This window comes from Anticarsia gemmatalis, chromosome 2, assembly GCF_050436995.1.
Source record: "Anticarsia gemmatalis isolate Benzon Research Colony breed Stoneville strain chromosome 2, ilAntGemm2 primary, whole genome shotgun sequence".
Classification (NCBI taxonomy): domain Eukaryota; kingdom Metazoa; phylum Arthropoda; class Insecta; order Lepidoptera; family Erebidae; genus Anticarsia; species Anticarsia gemmatalis.
In genome coordinates, this window is record NC_134746.1 from 11,809,427 (window position 1) to 11,827,067 (window position 17,641).

A 17,641-nucleotide genomic window follows, 5' to 3' on the forward strand; every position below is an offset into this window, starting at 1 on the left:
ACCAACACGTATACACCAGTACACCCACTTAATAGAACAACTTTAATAAACTTATCTTAAGATTACAATCGAACTATATTAAAATACACAACACAATGAAATTATCTACATAGTTCACCTTTACGATAGAGTACAGCTTTGCACACAATACCGCCGTATCGATCATACCATCTACACTTAATTGATTCGATCCGTCTATCGATGTATCGATGTGGCTTATCTAAATTACCGAGTCCTTGTACAATTTCAACACATCAAACGTTTTGAATTAGAGCACTGCAAAAAAGACCACGAGGTTCTTTGTGCTATAAAAAACGAACTTCAAACTTACGCAACGTCTCAGTTTCTAAATATGAATGCAATAAAATTGTACAATTTGCGCATCTATCGATTACAAATCGATAAATCGTGATCATACCATCCTCGTCGACAATAATACGAAATAATAATTGGATTTTTATTACTCCTTAATGCCATCATGATCTGTATAAAATCAGATACGGAGTTATTTATAAAATTTTACATTTACAGCGCCATTAACATGGATCGGGCGTTCCAGGTCATAGTTTAACGGTTTAGAAAGTCACAAACACGAGATAACCTCCTAAATATATTATTGCCTAATATGACACTGATGAATCATTTTTTTTGTTGCAGGCTTACTTGTAGTCATCGAAAATTCCGTTCGCATATTTCCAACGGAAAGACCTTGGAAGTCCGCAGCTGACTTTGAACGCACAGTAACGCGCTGTCACTTGCGCAAGCGGCTCACCTACGACCTGCACGAAACTTGACACGAGGACGGTGGTAACTGGGTGACGCGCACCTGTGGGATGTGCCGGCAACATCACATAGATGTGCAGGTAGACGTCACCTGATTCGCACCAGTCCTGGATGAAGCCAAACCATGAAGTTCTCAACTGGCTCGAGCTCGAGCAGTCTTGCCAGCGATTCGCTGTCGAGGAAGTCAACTCTATGCATCTATACAGAAGTCGATGCACCCGCCATGCCCCCGCCTTGCGAAAGGGTGAGTTTTCTTGTAAAAATTTTTGCTTGTATTATATTACAGTTTTATACAATCTACCCGGCAGGTGGCCCCATAAAACGAAATCGTTTACAATACTAGGCGCTTAAATTGTAGATTTAATCGGTAATAAGACCAAAAAAGCGAAAGCGTGCGCCGATAAAGGTAATGTAACCTTAATGTTATGGGAGACCCAACGTCTGGCCAATTTGCTTTCGATTTTTCACAACCAAGTATAGTACATTAAAACTTTCAATTTCGGAACGATAATAATAATATCGCATTAACAAAAACAATGCAAAAAGCCGCGCGTCCGGGTTGGAGAGTTCGGTACACACGAGAGAAAGTAGCATGTCATCTCTGGTCCGAGCCACCTGGCTACCATGTTATTTTGCAACACCTTGAATATTTATTTTTTTCACATTGTCCAACCCTACTCGGTATCTCAGCTCTTTTATGGGTGTACAGCGATAAATCCTCATTTACATTTAAAGGTCGGCCACTGCAGCAGCTTTTACTGCGACATCTTCGAACTCATTTTCGACAACAGATTCCTTTCTCCGCCAAATTCACAATAGCCGCATTCTTGATAAATGAGATTACATACAGTTTGATTACAAATATTACACATGCAGATGTTCACAACATAACTTCGGTGATTCAATAATAAACAATATTGTTTCCATATTACGTGTCCAACCTTGAACGTTGTGAACTTTATCCAAAAATGATTTAACATCTTGACCACAAAACTTGAGTGACTCATGTTCTTGAGATTTGACATTAAGAGGATATTGAGATTTACAATAAACCTTTGATTAACGACATATTCATCTTAGAATTGCTTATTGGCTAATATCTTGATATTGTTATTGCTAATAATAAATAAATAAACAATTAGTACTCTCAGTATCTTCGCAAGGTCGTTATTAAGATCTAATTCAGCGCTTATAATAAAGTAATCCTAATTCAAGGCACGCCAATAAACTTTAGTTTCATTTTTGTTCGCATTCTCAGACGTTTTCCTGATCACGATTAGATAAAAGATACAAGCCGAAATGTCAAAATTCTGACCAATTTATTGTTTTTGTTTAAATCCTTAAGGATCCTCAAGGTCGTCGGCCAAAATGGTGGAAATACAAAGATTAATGAACCCAATACGAAGACGCTGTACATGTATAATTTTAAAGTAACTCTACCACGTTGAAATGGATTGTTAATTTTTGATAGGACTATACTATGAAGGGGTGTAGAGACAACCTTTTTTTTTCGCCAGGAAAATGCTTTACTGCATGTCCCGCTCCAGGGAGGAAACGGGGGCCTATCGGGCTTTATATTTGGGATACCGACTAAAAACCTGACTGTGTTCCTTCAACAGTCACCATAAAGTGGCCAGGACGCGGTACCTCCAATTGGATACTTCGCGTCACGGCTGATCAAAGTTATTCGGTATATCAGACACTAGATGCATCACGCGAGTGCAAGCCTGTTATGAATAGTTATGTTGTTATACGGCCGTTGCCCTGGGAACTGGGCTAATTGGCTTAAACGATACTGCGGAACGTCAATACACTATGTTTCCCGCCTTCATTAAACTTAATCTATAATCACCACAACATTTTTTAGGAGACGCGTTCGTAAAACATATTAGTATACTTCTTTTTAATTACTTTTACAGCATTTTCTCTACGGTCAGGTATTTAAGAAGCTATTTAATATAACGGTTGTTATTTTTGGTATGATTATGCTAATAAAATTTGTCATTTTAGATATAAATGGCAGGAAATAAAACAGACGTCGGGGAATCTGAGTCGGTTAGCATTTGTTCAAAATACTATTGCATCTGGCATACACATTTACATCTAAGACCAAATAAATAATTTTAATAACATCTTCCCTTTGTGAAAGCTTTAACAATCTGCATTATCAACTGATGACTGATGAGACAATAATAATATTCACATCTATAGTACTCCTTTACATGTTTAAACCTTTCGTATATTACCATAATCAATAAACTTTCGACATAATACAACTCTTATCTAAAGCAAGAACATCACTTAAAACATACCTTAACATTACATAACAAATTTCTATTAGAGACAAACAAATCATCAATATCCATCAGATGGCCGCTGACAACTGTATCGTGAATCAGCCGATCACTAAACGCAGTCATTACTTACTTTCTTATTTAGTAAAAGTTCATTAGCCGGTTGAAGAACAATAGCCTTTGAATAAACAGTTTGATACTATAGATAGCAGATACGATGATTGAAAACCCACGTATAGCGAAAGTGACGGCTGTAGCTCACTATGAGGTTATTGAAATCGACCACTGTGTTACGTTAGATAATCTCTTTACAGTAATGTTAGTTATGAGATGTTATCGAGAAGGAAATTATGTATTTGGTTGCGGACGTTGTGGTTCTTTTGGTTGGTAGTTTTATGGATGGCTTGTTGCTTTGTTTAAACTGGTTGAACAGCCCATCGCGTATTTTGTATTTTGACAGTTGATTTTATAACTTGTCTCGTTGCCATGACAACGGTAAAGGTCAATACACGAATTGGAAAATCATAATAATATATTATCTGCATCTGAACATACATACTTACATAATATCACGCCTTTTTTCCCATAGGGGTAGGCAGAGACCAAAAGACATTTCATTTGCTGTAACACATTTATTAAGAAAATCCCCCTTAATTCGTTATCGCCCAATTTTATTGCAAAATTCTTCTATATAATATGCAAAATGTGTTTTGTTTTTCAACTTAATTAACTCATCAACAAAATGTCAAAGGCAATTAAGTAATCGTCAGTTTAAAGATCACTGGAGTGTTTTATTGTTATCTTGGCCTTCACATATAAGATTAGCTATTAAACCAACTCAGCATAACGAATCATAATAAAAGTTATAACGTTTTTATTAAGTCACATAATCTCTTTATTACTGGACGAGAGAGTAATGACATAAACATTACATTTTGTTAGTCAAACGTATATTTTTTCAAACAAATAATAAGAGTAAGAAAACTGACGTTTTGTATGCACAATACAGTATTTTGTTGTAACCCAGATCCACAGTTTTTTTTAAACCCATTACTGTCTCTGCTTGGCAAGGGTCTCCTCCCATGTCGAGAGAGGGGCTAGGCTCAGAGTCCACCACGCAGGCCAAGTGTGTGTTGGAGACTTTGCATGTACTCAAGAAACGCTGAATAATTAGGATTATGGGTGTTTTCTAGAATTTAGTCTGTCACAACTTTACACCATTTCAGATTGGTAATACACATTAAATAAACATCTTTTAAACTAATATGTATTTATAGTCTGCACGTTAAGTTACACAACGGCAATCAAGTAGGACCCCAATTTCATTACCAACAGCTTTCATCTTACGACCTTAGTTTTGTTCCCCTTGTTTATCGGACTGTGTATTTACGCTCCTTTTATTTTATAGTAATTTGATACATACCGCAGCGGTTTTCGGATCAACTCTTTGTACTCCAATATTGTTGTCATGTATTGTTCGAATGCGGTCTACCTCCCACACTTCACTGAACGATACCGGTATTGATTTATCGATATCACTCGTATCACTTGTCTTATCTGCCATTGTGATTACTTCACACGTTTTTATATTAAACATAATGACAAACAGGATTCTATGGAAATTAAACCATAAATGAAGCGGGCGTTTTTTTCTCACACTCGGGATAATTTCCTTAGGCGATCATCTCGCCACTGTTCATCGGAATCTGCAACACCTGGCAACAAGAACAGGAATGTTCGCATTCCTTATTGTAATCTCTAATTCCATAGAGCCATCGAGCTATTATTTTAATAAGCTTTTCAGTGCTGTAATAACAGAGTGGAGTGGTCGCGTGATCGTCCTTGAGTCGAGCGTGCACAATCGCACGATTCTTTTTCTAACAGTTGCTTGTTACATCAACTAGTGAGATCGTTACCATAGCGCATTGGAAATTCTTAGTAAAATATCTGTTAAATGAATTATCTGTCATTGTCTCACGTTTCCCATCGTTCTTTACTCTATGAACGGTGGTTTCTTTTCGGAGAATTAAGATACTGTATAATAGTGTGTTTTAGCACGTATAGGAATTTCTTTTATCTGTGCACTATCTTTCTATTGTTTAGTTTGGATTATTGAATAGAAATTCTCGGAATCGTTTACAAATCACGTAGTAGTAGCTTTTAACCTGTACTTGTATTGCTTAATACTTTGGCTGATCACGCTTTCATCTACAAAATTGAAAAAGTTATCAAATTTATTTTTCCTGGATAATCTAAGTAAAGGTTCCTTTATTTTTTTTTCTCATTCTCTTTAAGATTGTTTCCTGCTCTTAGCAATTTAGTTATTGTATCTTATTACCAGGATGTAGAATCTATTCCCAAACCTGTGTTTAACATCTCCAAGCAGATGTTATCAATACTTTCATCTAATATGACCTCACGAGGCTCGTTATTTTGTTTGTCTTGTTCATCGCATGTTGCGAGTTTATCTACATTCTACACGATTATACTTCATATGTGTCGTCCACCTTTACATGCTTTCACTTCAAAAGAAACTTTGAATATTAAAGACCGAAAATTTACTAGCATTCTCTTGGTCTATTTATAGAACTCTATTCTATAAACGTGATAGAGAAATGTCATACAAAAAATAAATGGTTTTGTAGAATTTAAATAAAATTTATGCATGGGTTTATTATTGTTGGTACTTCCTTTAAACGCTATGTGATAATTATATTTGTCACCTAAATACCTATGTAGGTAAAGAATATCGTAGAGCATCTGTATATTTATGAACAAACTTGCGCAGCCGATGTCAAGTTAATTTCATCAGAATCGACCACCGCAATGAAACCAAAATACTCGTAAGCTGCAGTTATATTTCTGTCACCTGCTTCTCTCCCTCCTCTAAGAATTATAATATTTAGGAAGCTATAATCATGATTAAATATACGAAAAAGGAAACGATTGCGAAACCAGTAACAGATTTAAAATACCTATTACTTTTAACGGTAGTCAACTTTTAGTCCACTTTCTATTAATGTTTGCATTTAATAGTAATTTCCATAATGATATATCGTGACTAATAACATTGAAATTAATGCCAAAATAAATTGTATCGTGTTGCTAATACTGATTTATGAACATTTATATTATTGCACAAATATATAGAGTAATAACATCGCAATTCTGTATAATAGCTTAATTAGACAATTTGTGGTTACAATCGTTTATTTTTTAACCACGTAACGGACACTTTTTGCGTAAACTGCACTTTAAGACTTTAAGTAAGTAGGTATGTGTCAACACCCGTTATAAAAATATATTTTAAATATTTTGCTCCTCTAAAACTTTGTTTTTAGACCCGCATAGCCCCTAAAGCTAGAAATTATCTTTCATGCGTCACAATAAACCATCGTTTTCGAAAAAGGATTTTCTAGATTTGTGAGAACCCTAACATTGTTGTGATTGTAGTCTAACAATATGATGAAGGGAAGCTCAATCTGGTATTTAATGATCTCCGGTAACAATATACTTGTACAATTCAAAGGAAACCTGCGGTGTAATTCTATGAACGGAGGTACTTGTCCGATCTGCTTCGGTAACCATCATAACATGTGCGTTCGAGGAGTTGATTCATAGAACGAATAGATTCTGAATGAAAAAGAAAATAAACGCAGCACAGGATAGTGATTTCAACCTGTAACAATGGGTCTTGGTCTTAAATTGCAGAATACCAATATAGCAGTATTTTGTGTTTATTTGAGTCAAATGACTTAGTATAATTTCGGCAACCGCATAATGTTAAAAAAGCACATTTAAGTCAATCTTAATTATGTAAAAAAGTTATATAATGGCATTGTAAATTACTGGAAATGAGAAACATTACCTCACAGTCGGCAAAAAGTTACAAAAGTATAAAATTAAAGTTTGTAAAAATAAAGAGCTTCCATATCTCCTTGTTTCTGCACGGTGCGTGACAAATGACAGCTGTGTACTTAACCCGTACATTATACTACATTATACAATAACATACACTTACCCCTATTGTTAGGCATTCATTTGCAAATGTGGGCCTTTCCGGTACACCGCAGATGTTCCAAGAAAAGATACGATAACTATAAGTAAAACTTATACTTATAATATCGTATTTCGGAAGTCTTAAAATAGATATTTGAAGACGCTGTGAAAGTGACAACATGATCTTGTGATCAGGAGATACTTTCGTTTTGTCAATACTGAAAATTAAAGACTTCCGTAAAATGGTTTGAGCTTTCTTTCTATAGAACATTTGTACGGAAGTCGATAATGACGCTAAATAACAATTTCTATTTTCATAATTATTATACAAGTGATAGATTTCTTTTTATTTCGGTGGATTTTCGCTAATGCTCCATGAAATCGTTGCGATCAGCCGATACTGCTTGATCGTTTTAGAAAGATCGCTATTGTCTACAAAATCATTAAAATCTAAAATGTGGCTATCATCAACACTCTTTATAACCTACTTTTAAAAAAAGGCGGTATTATGTTTTGCTATCTGGTAGGAGGTATAGAACATTTTTTATAAGTATGTATTAGGAAACAAATCAAAGAGACACCAAATTGGGAGGGGGGGGGCTAAACTAGTTTTGTAAAGGTCTTCGTGACACCAAATTGGCCCCCGCCAATTTGGTGTCACGAAGACCTTTACAAAACTATAAACCTTGAACAAAGTGAATCTAGTATATTATTACTTAATATATCTACGACAATCAGATAAACTAGTCCGACACCATGACGGAAATATTACAATATTTCGTGTACGCAGTAGAACGTGAAACCTTTCAACGTCTCCATCTACCCGCATTTCACAACGCACGTTACAATGGTCTATGAAGAAACTGATGCTCTGAGATTAGAGGATACTCGCGATGGTGAAAACTGGATTGGCTAATTGATTTTAGAGCTATAAATATTATTACCTAATGTTGGAAGGGAGTATAACAATATTGATGTATATGCAACAGAAGTGTGTAGGATTCATAGCAAGTGGCGTTCTTTGGGCTCTGCTTGCCTTTACGAGAAAATGTCGTTATTTTATGTATGTATCTGGGGGCACGGAAGTGCCCCCGCAAGTCGAGCAAAAAAAAAGCGGCACGGCCGTAACATCCTTTTCTCGAAGCAATTCGGGCTATTTTTGACACCCCTATAATTTCGTTGTGGATAAAACAAGAAGCCTGGATTTTCAGCAACTGATCAGTCATTGTATAAACACGGTATATTTAAAATTTCAGTCAATTTGAACCAGTAGTTTAAGAATGACAACTTGTTAAAATTTTGAATTTTGTCACTCACTGATTCACTGACTCACTGACTCACCGATCATCAAAAGTCTAAGGTACTTCTAGCAGACTTAGAAGCTTAAAATTTAGAATACAAATAGGGTTTAGTGTCTTAATCATAGGAAAAATTTAATATTTTCTAATTTCGGTCCAGTTTTCTAAATACAGCAACTGCAACAATAACTTTGTAATCCCATATAAATGTATGAGATTACAAGGTTACATTTACAGTTAATAAATTATTATTACTGTAGAAAATAAAATAAATAGGTGTAAATAGGTACCTACTATATGAGGCATAACGGGAGGGGGTAAAGGGTGGGTAAGGGTGTTTAGCCCATGAAACTGAACAACATTCCCATAAGAAAATATGTTGAATTATGAAAAAAAACGTCTTTCCATACAAATTGGACTTATGTTCGCTCTACAAAAAGAAGTGAGATGCCATCAAAAACATTCTGTAAAAACCTCAAGTCTCGCCGTAAAAAGTTGTGAGATCTATATAATACCAAGTCGATTAATCAATTTAGTCTCTACTTAAAGGACCTTCTGTCTTAAGTTATTACGTATGTTATTATCATGCCAATTTTAAAAAAATGCCTTTAAAACAAATAGATCGACTTGGTCATCGCAAGAAAACACAAATTCGCCATTATTAACATTTCAGGAGCATTAACTTCTTGTCGTGCTGTGTAGTGTGATACATACTAATAATCAAATCATGCGATGGCCAGGTCGGTCTATTTGTTTTAGAGGTATTTTTTTTAAATTGGCATGATAATAACATACGTAATAACTTAAGACAGAAGGTCCTTTAAGTAGAGACTAAATTGATTAATCGACTTGGTATTATATAGATCTCACAACTTTTTACGGCGAGACTTGAGGTTTTTACAGAATGTTTTTGATGGCATTCGATTATTACGAACATGTGCTTTACCTTGGATTTCTTGACGTTGCGGAACACAAGCTGTAAAAAGTTATTTTTTATCATTTTGGTATGTGACAGGATGTTCCTTTTTAACATCTGCGCCATAATGTGTTGCTTTCCGGCTTCCGAATTCCATCTGTCTTTTTAGGTCTTCGCCATCCACCTGGTCAATAGGTAGCATAATAACGGTGTAATTTTACGATGAAGATGTCCAGCAGTGGACATCTTTTCACTAACAAACTAAAACTTTTACAAACGAACGATCTGATACAAACTACAAACACTTTTAAAGTAACAAATATTCGCACTAGGACTATAACACGAGTCACTCAACCGTGTCATGACAGACACAATGATGCTAGTTATTTAATAAATCGGGACGCCAAAGTCGTGCTGAACTTAATCAACCGTTACACTGTCTTTAAAAAGTCAAGGTCTTATAACAATACCCTAGGCTTTAACCTGTGAAGTTCTAGATTAATCTAGATCGTGAGGTACCGTCCATATGTCACGTGAGGCTTGACAAGGAGAAATTGGAGAAACCAAACCTCAAAAGAGGTAGGAACAGCCTTATGAAATATCTAGTGTATTTACTTTGCCGTTAAATGCTCGATTTGGAAGCCGAAAAGCTTTTGAAACTTGACGTTAATTGAAAATTAACTTGAAATTTTTATAGAGACATTACGATTTTTTTTAACTTAGCAATTTCTCTATGTAACGTCATGAAAGGGGGTCTAAAATTACTACAAAAAACCACTTGATTATCAGACGACCCGTAAATCACATTGCTTAGTTCAATTTCACGCATATCTGCATACAAAACACGTGTGGCCTAATAAAATAGATTGTCGTTCCTAATGTTCATCTGATTTGCCGCTACAGAAACTAGTTTCATATGTTCTAAGCCGTGAACTACACTTATCTAGGAATCTACCACATTCTTTGTTAACACGTACCGTATAATTTGTTTTAAGAGCTGGCGTCACGTTTGTGAGTCATAACTCTCATTTTCTCATACAGACGAACGTATAGATCACTGAAAAACTATCTGGAAGAATTTTGAAGTAATTTTAAGTACGACAAAGGACTTTCTTTAAAATATTGACTTCTAAATAATATAAGTTCGTATTTCAATATAGAGAAGAAAGCAATGAGCCCATCGGACAAAAAAATACACGGTTCTTATATGAATTTCATTAGACAGTCATCAATGTTTACCAGAACAAAACTAAAGTATGTAAACAGACTGAAACTGTAATTATTGCAGAACACACCATTTATTTATACGATCCAATGACTCACTGATAAGCGCTTTATAACCAAAACAATAAAACAAAAGAATTACGAACTTATTTTAGAAGAAGAATAAAATACCCAATAAGGAATACAGTAAAAAAATGTAATAAATGAAAGAAATAAACAGTTATTAAAAAAAATGCAGCCAAAGGACATAGACAACAGCAAAGAGTTTACGTAACGAAATGTAACCTATAAATAGACAGAAATCGATAAGCTAAACGGATCCGCTCTCTTTGAAGCCGTACAAGTTGATGCAAGTGCCACTTACATATTGTTATAATTCAACGCAAATGCATTCCGGTTACATTTTTTCATAGAATAACAGCTGAAGCGGTTATAATCGATGGTAAAATATTGATGTTGGGGAAATAGCTTCGGTATTCATTCGAATACTATCGAAACTCTTCCTTAAATATGCTACTGTTGTTTAATTTACAACATATCTTCATAGAAAATTGCTTAAAAATGCTCCGTTTGTAAATGTTTGACTGCAATAAGCTTCCAAAAAGTGCGTATTATTCAGATAGAGAGCTGTTTAAAACACATAGTAAACTTTAAATAAAAATATTTATATACCTTGTCTCACGAGAATATTCGAAATGAAGATATCACTGCACATCTCATATTTCCACATCATCTAACGATGTCTAACCCATTTGCCTCCAATCATAAGTAACATTTATGTATATTCATTCATATAAGCTTAACTTGTAGGCTAAGCACGTGTAAAATATCATGAAAATCGGTCTCTCGGTCGCGAAAGTGGAACAAACAAACTCATTTTCGCATTTATAATTTTATTGTACGTACAAATCATCTTGACACTAACACATGATGCAAGTAGCTATAAGATATATAAAACGAAACTAATACAAAACCAACAGATAATAGCAGATATTTCTAAATACAGTATTATTTAATTGGTTATATTTACCGTAAAGTTAGTAATAAACAAATTCGAACTATGCCAATTGACGGTTTAATCGGTTAACGCGTTAATTTTGTTCACAATTACTGTGTTAATTACTTTGAAAAACATGCGATTGTCTCTGACTGGCATCGATTGGCTTTTATACTGTTCACTCTGGCTAGTTGTCTGTTTTCTTTACTATTTTCGTAAAACATAGTCGAAAACCCATAGTAACAAACTTTAGTATGGCTGCTTGGTTGATTATACGATTTTTTGAACTGCATTGATAAGCGTGATACAATTTTATACCTTTATGAATTAAATACTAGGAATACAGTGTCAGTTTTAGCAATGAAAGTAATCCAAATTGTACTAATATTTTTAAACTGCAGTAAATAAATAAAAAACAACCTTTATTTTTAAATTGCAGTAAGTCAATAACATTTTTGATGTCAATGAACCTTTATTATTGTTTTAAAACGTTTGATTTGAGGTTGGACGTGACAATATCTGTGTCTATTCTGATATTTTAGATCTAGGTAAGACCAAATTGCTTCTTTATTATTAAGAATTATTTATACGGGCTGATATTATACATTCTTTCCAAATAATATTTGAAATATTTTTACACGCGTCGCATTGCTTCGCCTGCGTCCCTCACTAGTCACTAGGTATTAAGCATTTACGTACTGCACTCTGAGAAAAGCGACAGTCACACAAGCATCATATTTTCCTATAATAATCCAGCAATAAAACATTATTTTCTTTTTGTAAAAAAACCATTCCTGCTTTAAGAATTGCTCTTGTGTCGCGGTATTTTACAAACATACAAGCAACGGACACAAAGCACGACCAGCCCCGAAACAATTAATTATTTGTGTATCGCACAAATGATTGCTTCGTGTACGCAATGGTATTGGCGTGGCGACCTAAACCACTGCGCCAAAGAAGCAGTCAAACATTAATACGATTGTAGTGATAGTAAAACATTAACCTCATTAGAAGATTCCGAATAATCGTTAAATCAGTAACAATAGTGTCCAACACGTTTCTTAGTAACACAATCGTTCTCTGAAAGTGTGGTTATATGTATGGCTTTTTATTAATATCAGTGGTACACGCCAACGATGTAGTAAACGACAATATTAATAGAATTTTTCTCCATGTTTCGTGGGTGTAAGATTTGAAATGCTGTTAATATGAAATTGATAAATAAAATTTTACCCACGCTAAAATAGAAATTAAGTATTCATTTCATTTTAAAATATGGTACTATATTGACAAAAGGCCTATTCGTTTTCAATTTTGAAGGTTCCGTAGTCAAAGGGTAAACACGGGACTTTATTGCTAGGACTCCGCTGTCCGTCCGTCTGTCTGCATTTATTTTCGTTGTTCACCTAAAATGGAACCAAATCTGACTTAAGGAAAGCCAAAATAATATTTTGGGTTTTTATTAGTCGTGTACTTAATGGTTAAAGCCCTCACAAGTAAACAGTAAACACAAAAATAATAAAATCAGAAAAAGAAATCTCTACACATTTTCTGCCCCTAACCGTCCACTTATTGCGGGATAACCCGAAGCCAGTTTGAACAATAGATCACTTTATTATTTAGCTGTCCTTTGTATAGCAAAAAACCCTGGCTATTCGTATTTTTTTACAATATTCAAACAAATGGACGACAGACATCTTCCTAGCATTACACTGCTTGATTTCTCTTCTTGAATCGAATTTATTTTAATTCTAAATCATGTTTTAACACTAGCTAAGCTAATAACAAGGTTCAAGTATCTATTGTTCAAGGTGTCTCATTTTGCACAGTTCCGAAAGCTCCCTTATTTTAAAAAGGTACAGTAAAAAACCCTTCAATCTTTAAAAGATAGACGTTTTTTGTATCTCGAGTTTCTCAAGAGCAGCCGACATAGTAACAGCCTGCATAAAACATGGTTCTACCATTAGAAACCACATGTCTAATACTGGCTTATGATTGCGAGACAAGTGTGACAGGTTACTGGCCACTTATAAATATTACAAGCGTTTATTTCCCTTATAGATATACCACAAAAACTTGGAGTAAAGAAAAACTTTGTTACGGAGTAAATAGGAAAATGGTTTTTAATCGGTGCTAGCTTTCTGACCGCAGCTTTGCCGCCTTGGTATTCACCACCTTTGGGGTAGGACTGACAGAAATCCTCTCTTAGTGCTCCTCTACACTTCCTAAGGGATCTTTATACCAAATTTCAATTTTCTACGTTCAGTCGTTTCGGCTATGCGTTTTCCAGTACCAGTGACTGAGTAACGGAAGAGTTATAAATATATTGATTTAAGTAAGAAGATGAAACTTCTTACAGTAAGAACCAATTTCTCCCTCGCCAAATGGAAACGAAGAATAATCACGACCTATTTGACAAAAAATATGGAGAATAAATTAACCAATCTATTCCTTCAAAAGTCTAAAATGATAACAAAATATTGTTTTATCATCTCTTTTCCTGTTTTGGGAATTTAACAAAACACACGTGAACAATATTCGTTATAATCAATTGAGAACGTTGCCGAGACTTTATCACGATGGTTTCATTCACCGTTAAAGTTATTGATCATTAAAAACTAATATGCATTATATTAAGATGAAACCAGGTTGCCTTGAAACGTGCTTGAGACACATTTAATTTGTAAAGGGGACATCGGAAAACTTGAGATTTAATTATTTGATTAGTAGAACTAATATACTTACTATACCTAGTTCAATATCAGTTAACCAATGACGTCCTATTAAGGTATATTCTCATCTTCTCTAATCAAGATATGTTTGTAACTAGTATGTAACTTGGAAACCAAAGATATAAATACAACTTAACGTGCTACAAACACTAAGTCTTACTAATAAATGTCTTGTTAGCTATAATTAGTTACACGGAGTTTTGTCTTTGTCACTCATGTACAGTTACAAAATTGATTGAAAGTGACAGAACAGTCTATAACTAACCAAAGCTTAGCCAATATTTATTAGTAAGTAGATTTGCTGGACACGCAAAAACTCAGGAAGACAAATAAAATTATACTTTCTTTAATACTCACACAGCAGGCAAAACGCTCTTTACATGCGTGTTCCTTTATGATCGAAGCACCTTTCTTCATTAGCATGTTAATTCATTATAACGATAACATTATGTAACAAGTGATATATCACCGAAACATGAATATTTGTAACGAACAGATTGATTTATAACAGATTTCCTTAATTTATTTTAACTAAAACTTTGATTTAGCTACCGTGTCGTAATATTGAAATAAGCCGTGAAATCTAGAATAATTAAAAAGCAATTAATAGTCTAAAATATTGATTCGATATTTTACTTATTTCGTAACTAATTTGCTGTATTTGAAATATTAAATAACAATTTTATTGACTAGTTTAGTTTAATTTTAGATCTTTGGTTTCTGCCTACCCTTATGGGAAAAAGACGGTATATGTACTTACCTATGTTATTCTATTGACTTAGATTTTTTTTATATCAGAGGATAATAATCTTAGGCAAGAACTGAATTAGATTATAGATTATTAGGGTAATTTTATAGCAAGTATTCCCTTCAATACCTTAGTTTCTTGGATAGTACTATAATATTAGTATGCAAGATTAAAAACTTTAACTCATTACTCACGACATGTAAAATGTACTATGCTTATAGAAGGCTCTTCCTGCTTCTTAATTCTTGTAAAAAACATAAAATAAGAATGAAAAGTCCTTCACATATTCATTTATAAGCCGTTTCTCCATTTTTTTAATCAATCACGTAACATTTTAAGGATTTAAAACTATTAATTAATATGTAAAATCCTTCAGAAGCGAGTTCTTAGTGATAAATCGAAGCTAGCTGTCAAGTTAAGTGATATAATGAAGTAGTGATTAATTACCTAGATGTTAATTAAATGTCTTACCGAAATCTATGGATATTCATTAAGATTATTGTTACCTAATGTTACATCTTCGTTTAGTATTTTAAATAGGTGTTATGTTTAATTTGTTAATTAACAAACATACTGTGGATCCAATGAATAAAGTTTAAAATTTAAAAGTTAATTTATATCGCTTATTAAACCTGCTTTCATTCTTGTTATTTTTGGTTAAAATATTGTCACTCCTTTAATAGTTTTATACCTTACTTACTTTCCGGTCAAAGTAGGTAGCTATTTTTTTATAAATCAAAATCACGGTAATATTATCCGTGTCATAAACGCGTTAGCCTTTGAAGACTGTGATACCCCGTAACAGAAAAATATAATTCCAAAGTACTTTTAATTAATGCAGATAATATTTCCTCTAAGCTATCCTTAAAACAATTTCCTTCTATTTATAGTAACTTAAACTAGTTCATGTCCCAAACCTTTATAATCCCGACATACCAACTGGAGACCAAAAGATTAATGAAACACTTTGACAGTCAGTCTGTCAGTTTAACGCATAAGCCAACTATCCATACATCAGAGTTTGACACGTTTTGTTTCATCCAACGTTTAGTTATTGCTGCACATCATCATACGTTTGACATATCTTTTGTTTTGTTGATTTACTTCGACAGGGTATTAAAGTAACGGATATTTATTTATTTATTCGGTTTTAGGGTTACATATCCATAGGGTTTAAACGGGACCTTGTAATGAAATCTCTACTGCCCGTCTATCTGTCTCTAGGCTGTATCTTACGAACTGTGTTAGATAAGTAATGGTACGGAATCCTTCTTGCGTGATTCTCACTCACACTTAGTCGTTTTTTATAACGATTTCGCTTCTGTGTTATATGTTAAGGCTCCACAGGGTATAAACGAGACATTGTAATTAAAACTCTACTGTCCGTGTATCTATCTGTCTCTAGGCTCTATCTTACGAACCGTGGTAGATAAATAATGGTACGGAATCCTTCTTGCGTTAATCAATTCGATTAATAAATAGTCGGTTTTATAACGACTTCGCTTCTGTGTTGTAGATTAAGGCCTATGGCGTATTGACAGATAAGACTCAAATCAACTCGTACTACTCGTTCATCCTTTTCTATTTACTTATAGACTAAAAACAAGGAGAAATTATCGTTTCCTTCCTTTATTAGAAAGTGCGTCAATACTATGCGATTATCAAACAACATTGTGTATTGACGGAGAAGTGTACAGCCGGCGATAAATCACTCCTATCTGTCACTAGGAAGTTGTAAGTTATATGGCTCTGTGATAATGAAACAAAGGACTCTTGCACAAATATTGAACTGTAGAGTTTATACAGTCGGCACTAATGAGTATCGAGAGTTTGACATTTAAAATGTACTGCGAAAATTTTTCCTACGACGCCCGCTAGAGGCGCTGATTTATTAATAAAATTTATCGATGGCTAGCCGGTTGCCGGTAGTCGATGGTGGTAGAGAATGGTGCTACTGGAGTTTTACTTTAATATTTGTAATAGCTGTAACATGTGAAGCGCCATGGATAAGGCATCAGACTAGCATTGAAACGTCTTGGGTCTGAATTCTACACGTTGAACCACTATGAACTAACTCATAGTAGCAATAGATGCCAGTTCGTCATTCGGTTTTAAAAAGTGCGAATTAAACTTTGCTATGTTCAAAGTTAGTTATTTATTACTATTAACTACAAAGACTTAAGTTAACTTAATCCAAAGAGTACAGAAAGCTCATAATCATCTTTCTGAACTAATTTAATACGATTAACGTAAAAGACACTTTATAAACAGACTATCCCACTTGCATTTATCAAGACTTCACGATCTCTTAACAGTTACAGTAAACCTCAAATGCTCCACATGTTCTGACCTAAGGTTTTCTCAGTAATTTCCTGCTCCAATACAACGGTTGCATAAATACGCGTGCACTGTGCAGGTACCGTGAACTTAGCAGGTATACCAGGTACCTCAGTACGTTCACTCGATGGTGCAATCGTTCTATCTGTATTAGATTTTATTCCTTGTTTAGATACGTTGTTGCAACTTATGTGTTCCTGGTACAAGTCTTTGGCGTGTTACAAATTAGTTTCAGACAGCGATTTCTGCTAACCGACTTCAAAAAAGGAGGAGAGTCTCAATTCGATAATTTTTTTTTTTTAATTCTTACCTT

General features: G+C 34.2%; 1 protein-coding gene across 2 annotated transcripts in view; it reads left to right on the forward strand.

Annotated features, from left to right (window-relative positions):
• LOC142984839 (uncharacterized) overlaps positions 1–17,641 on the forward strand; it is a 64,079-nt gene that overhangs the window by 24,076 nt on the left and 22,362 nt on the right. For both annotated transcript variants that reach the window (XM_076132690.1, XM_076132698.1), the window contains exon 2: positions 658–1,027. In XM_076132690.1, coding sequence (XP_075988805.1) covers positions 908–1,027 — 120 coding nt within the window. In that variant the 5' untranslated portion in view covers positions 658–907. The remainder of the gene's footprint in view (positions 1–657; positions 1,028–17,641) is intronic.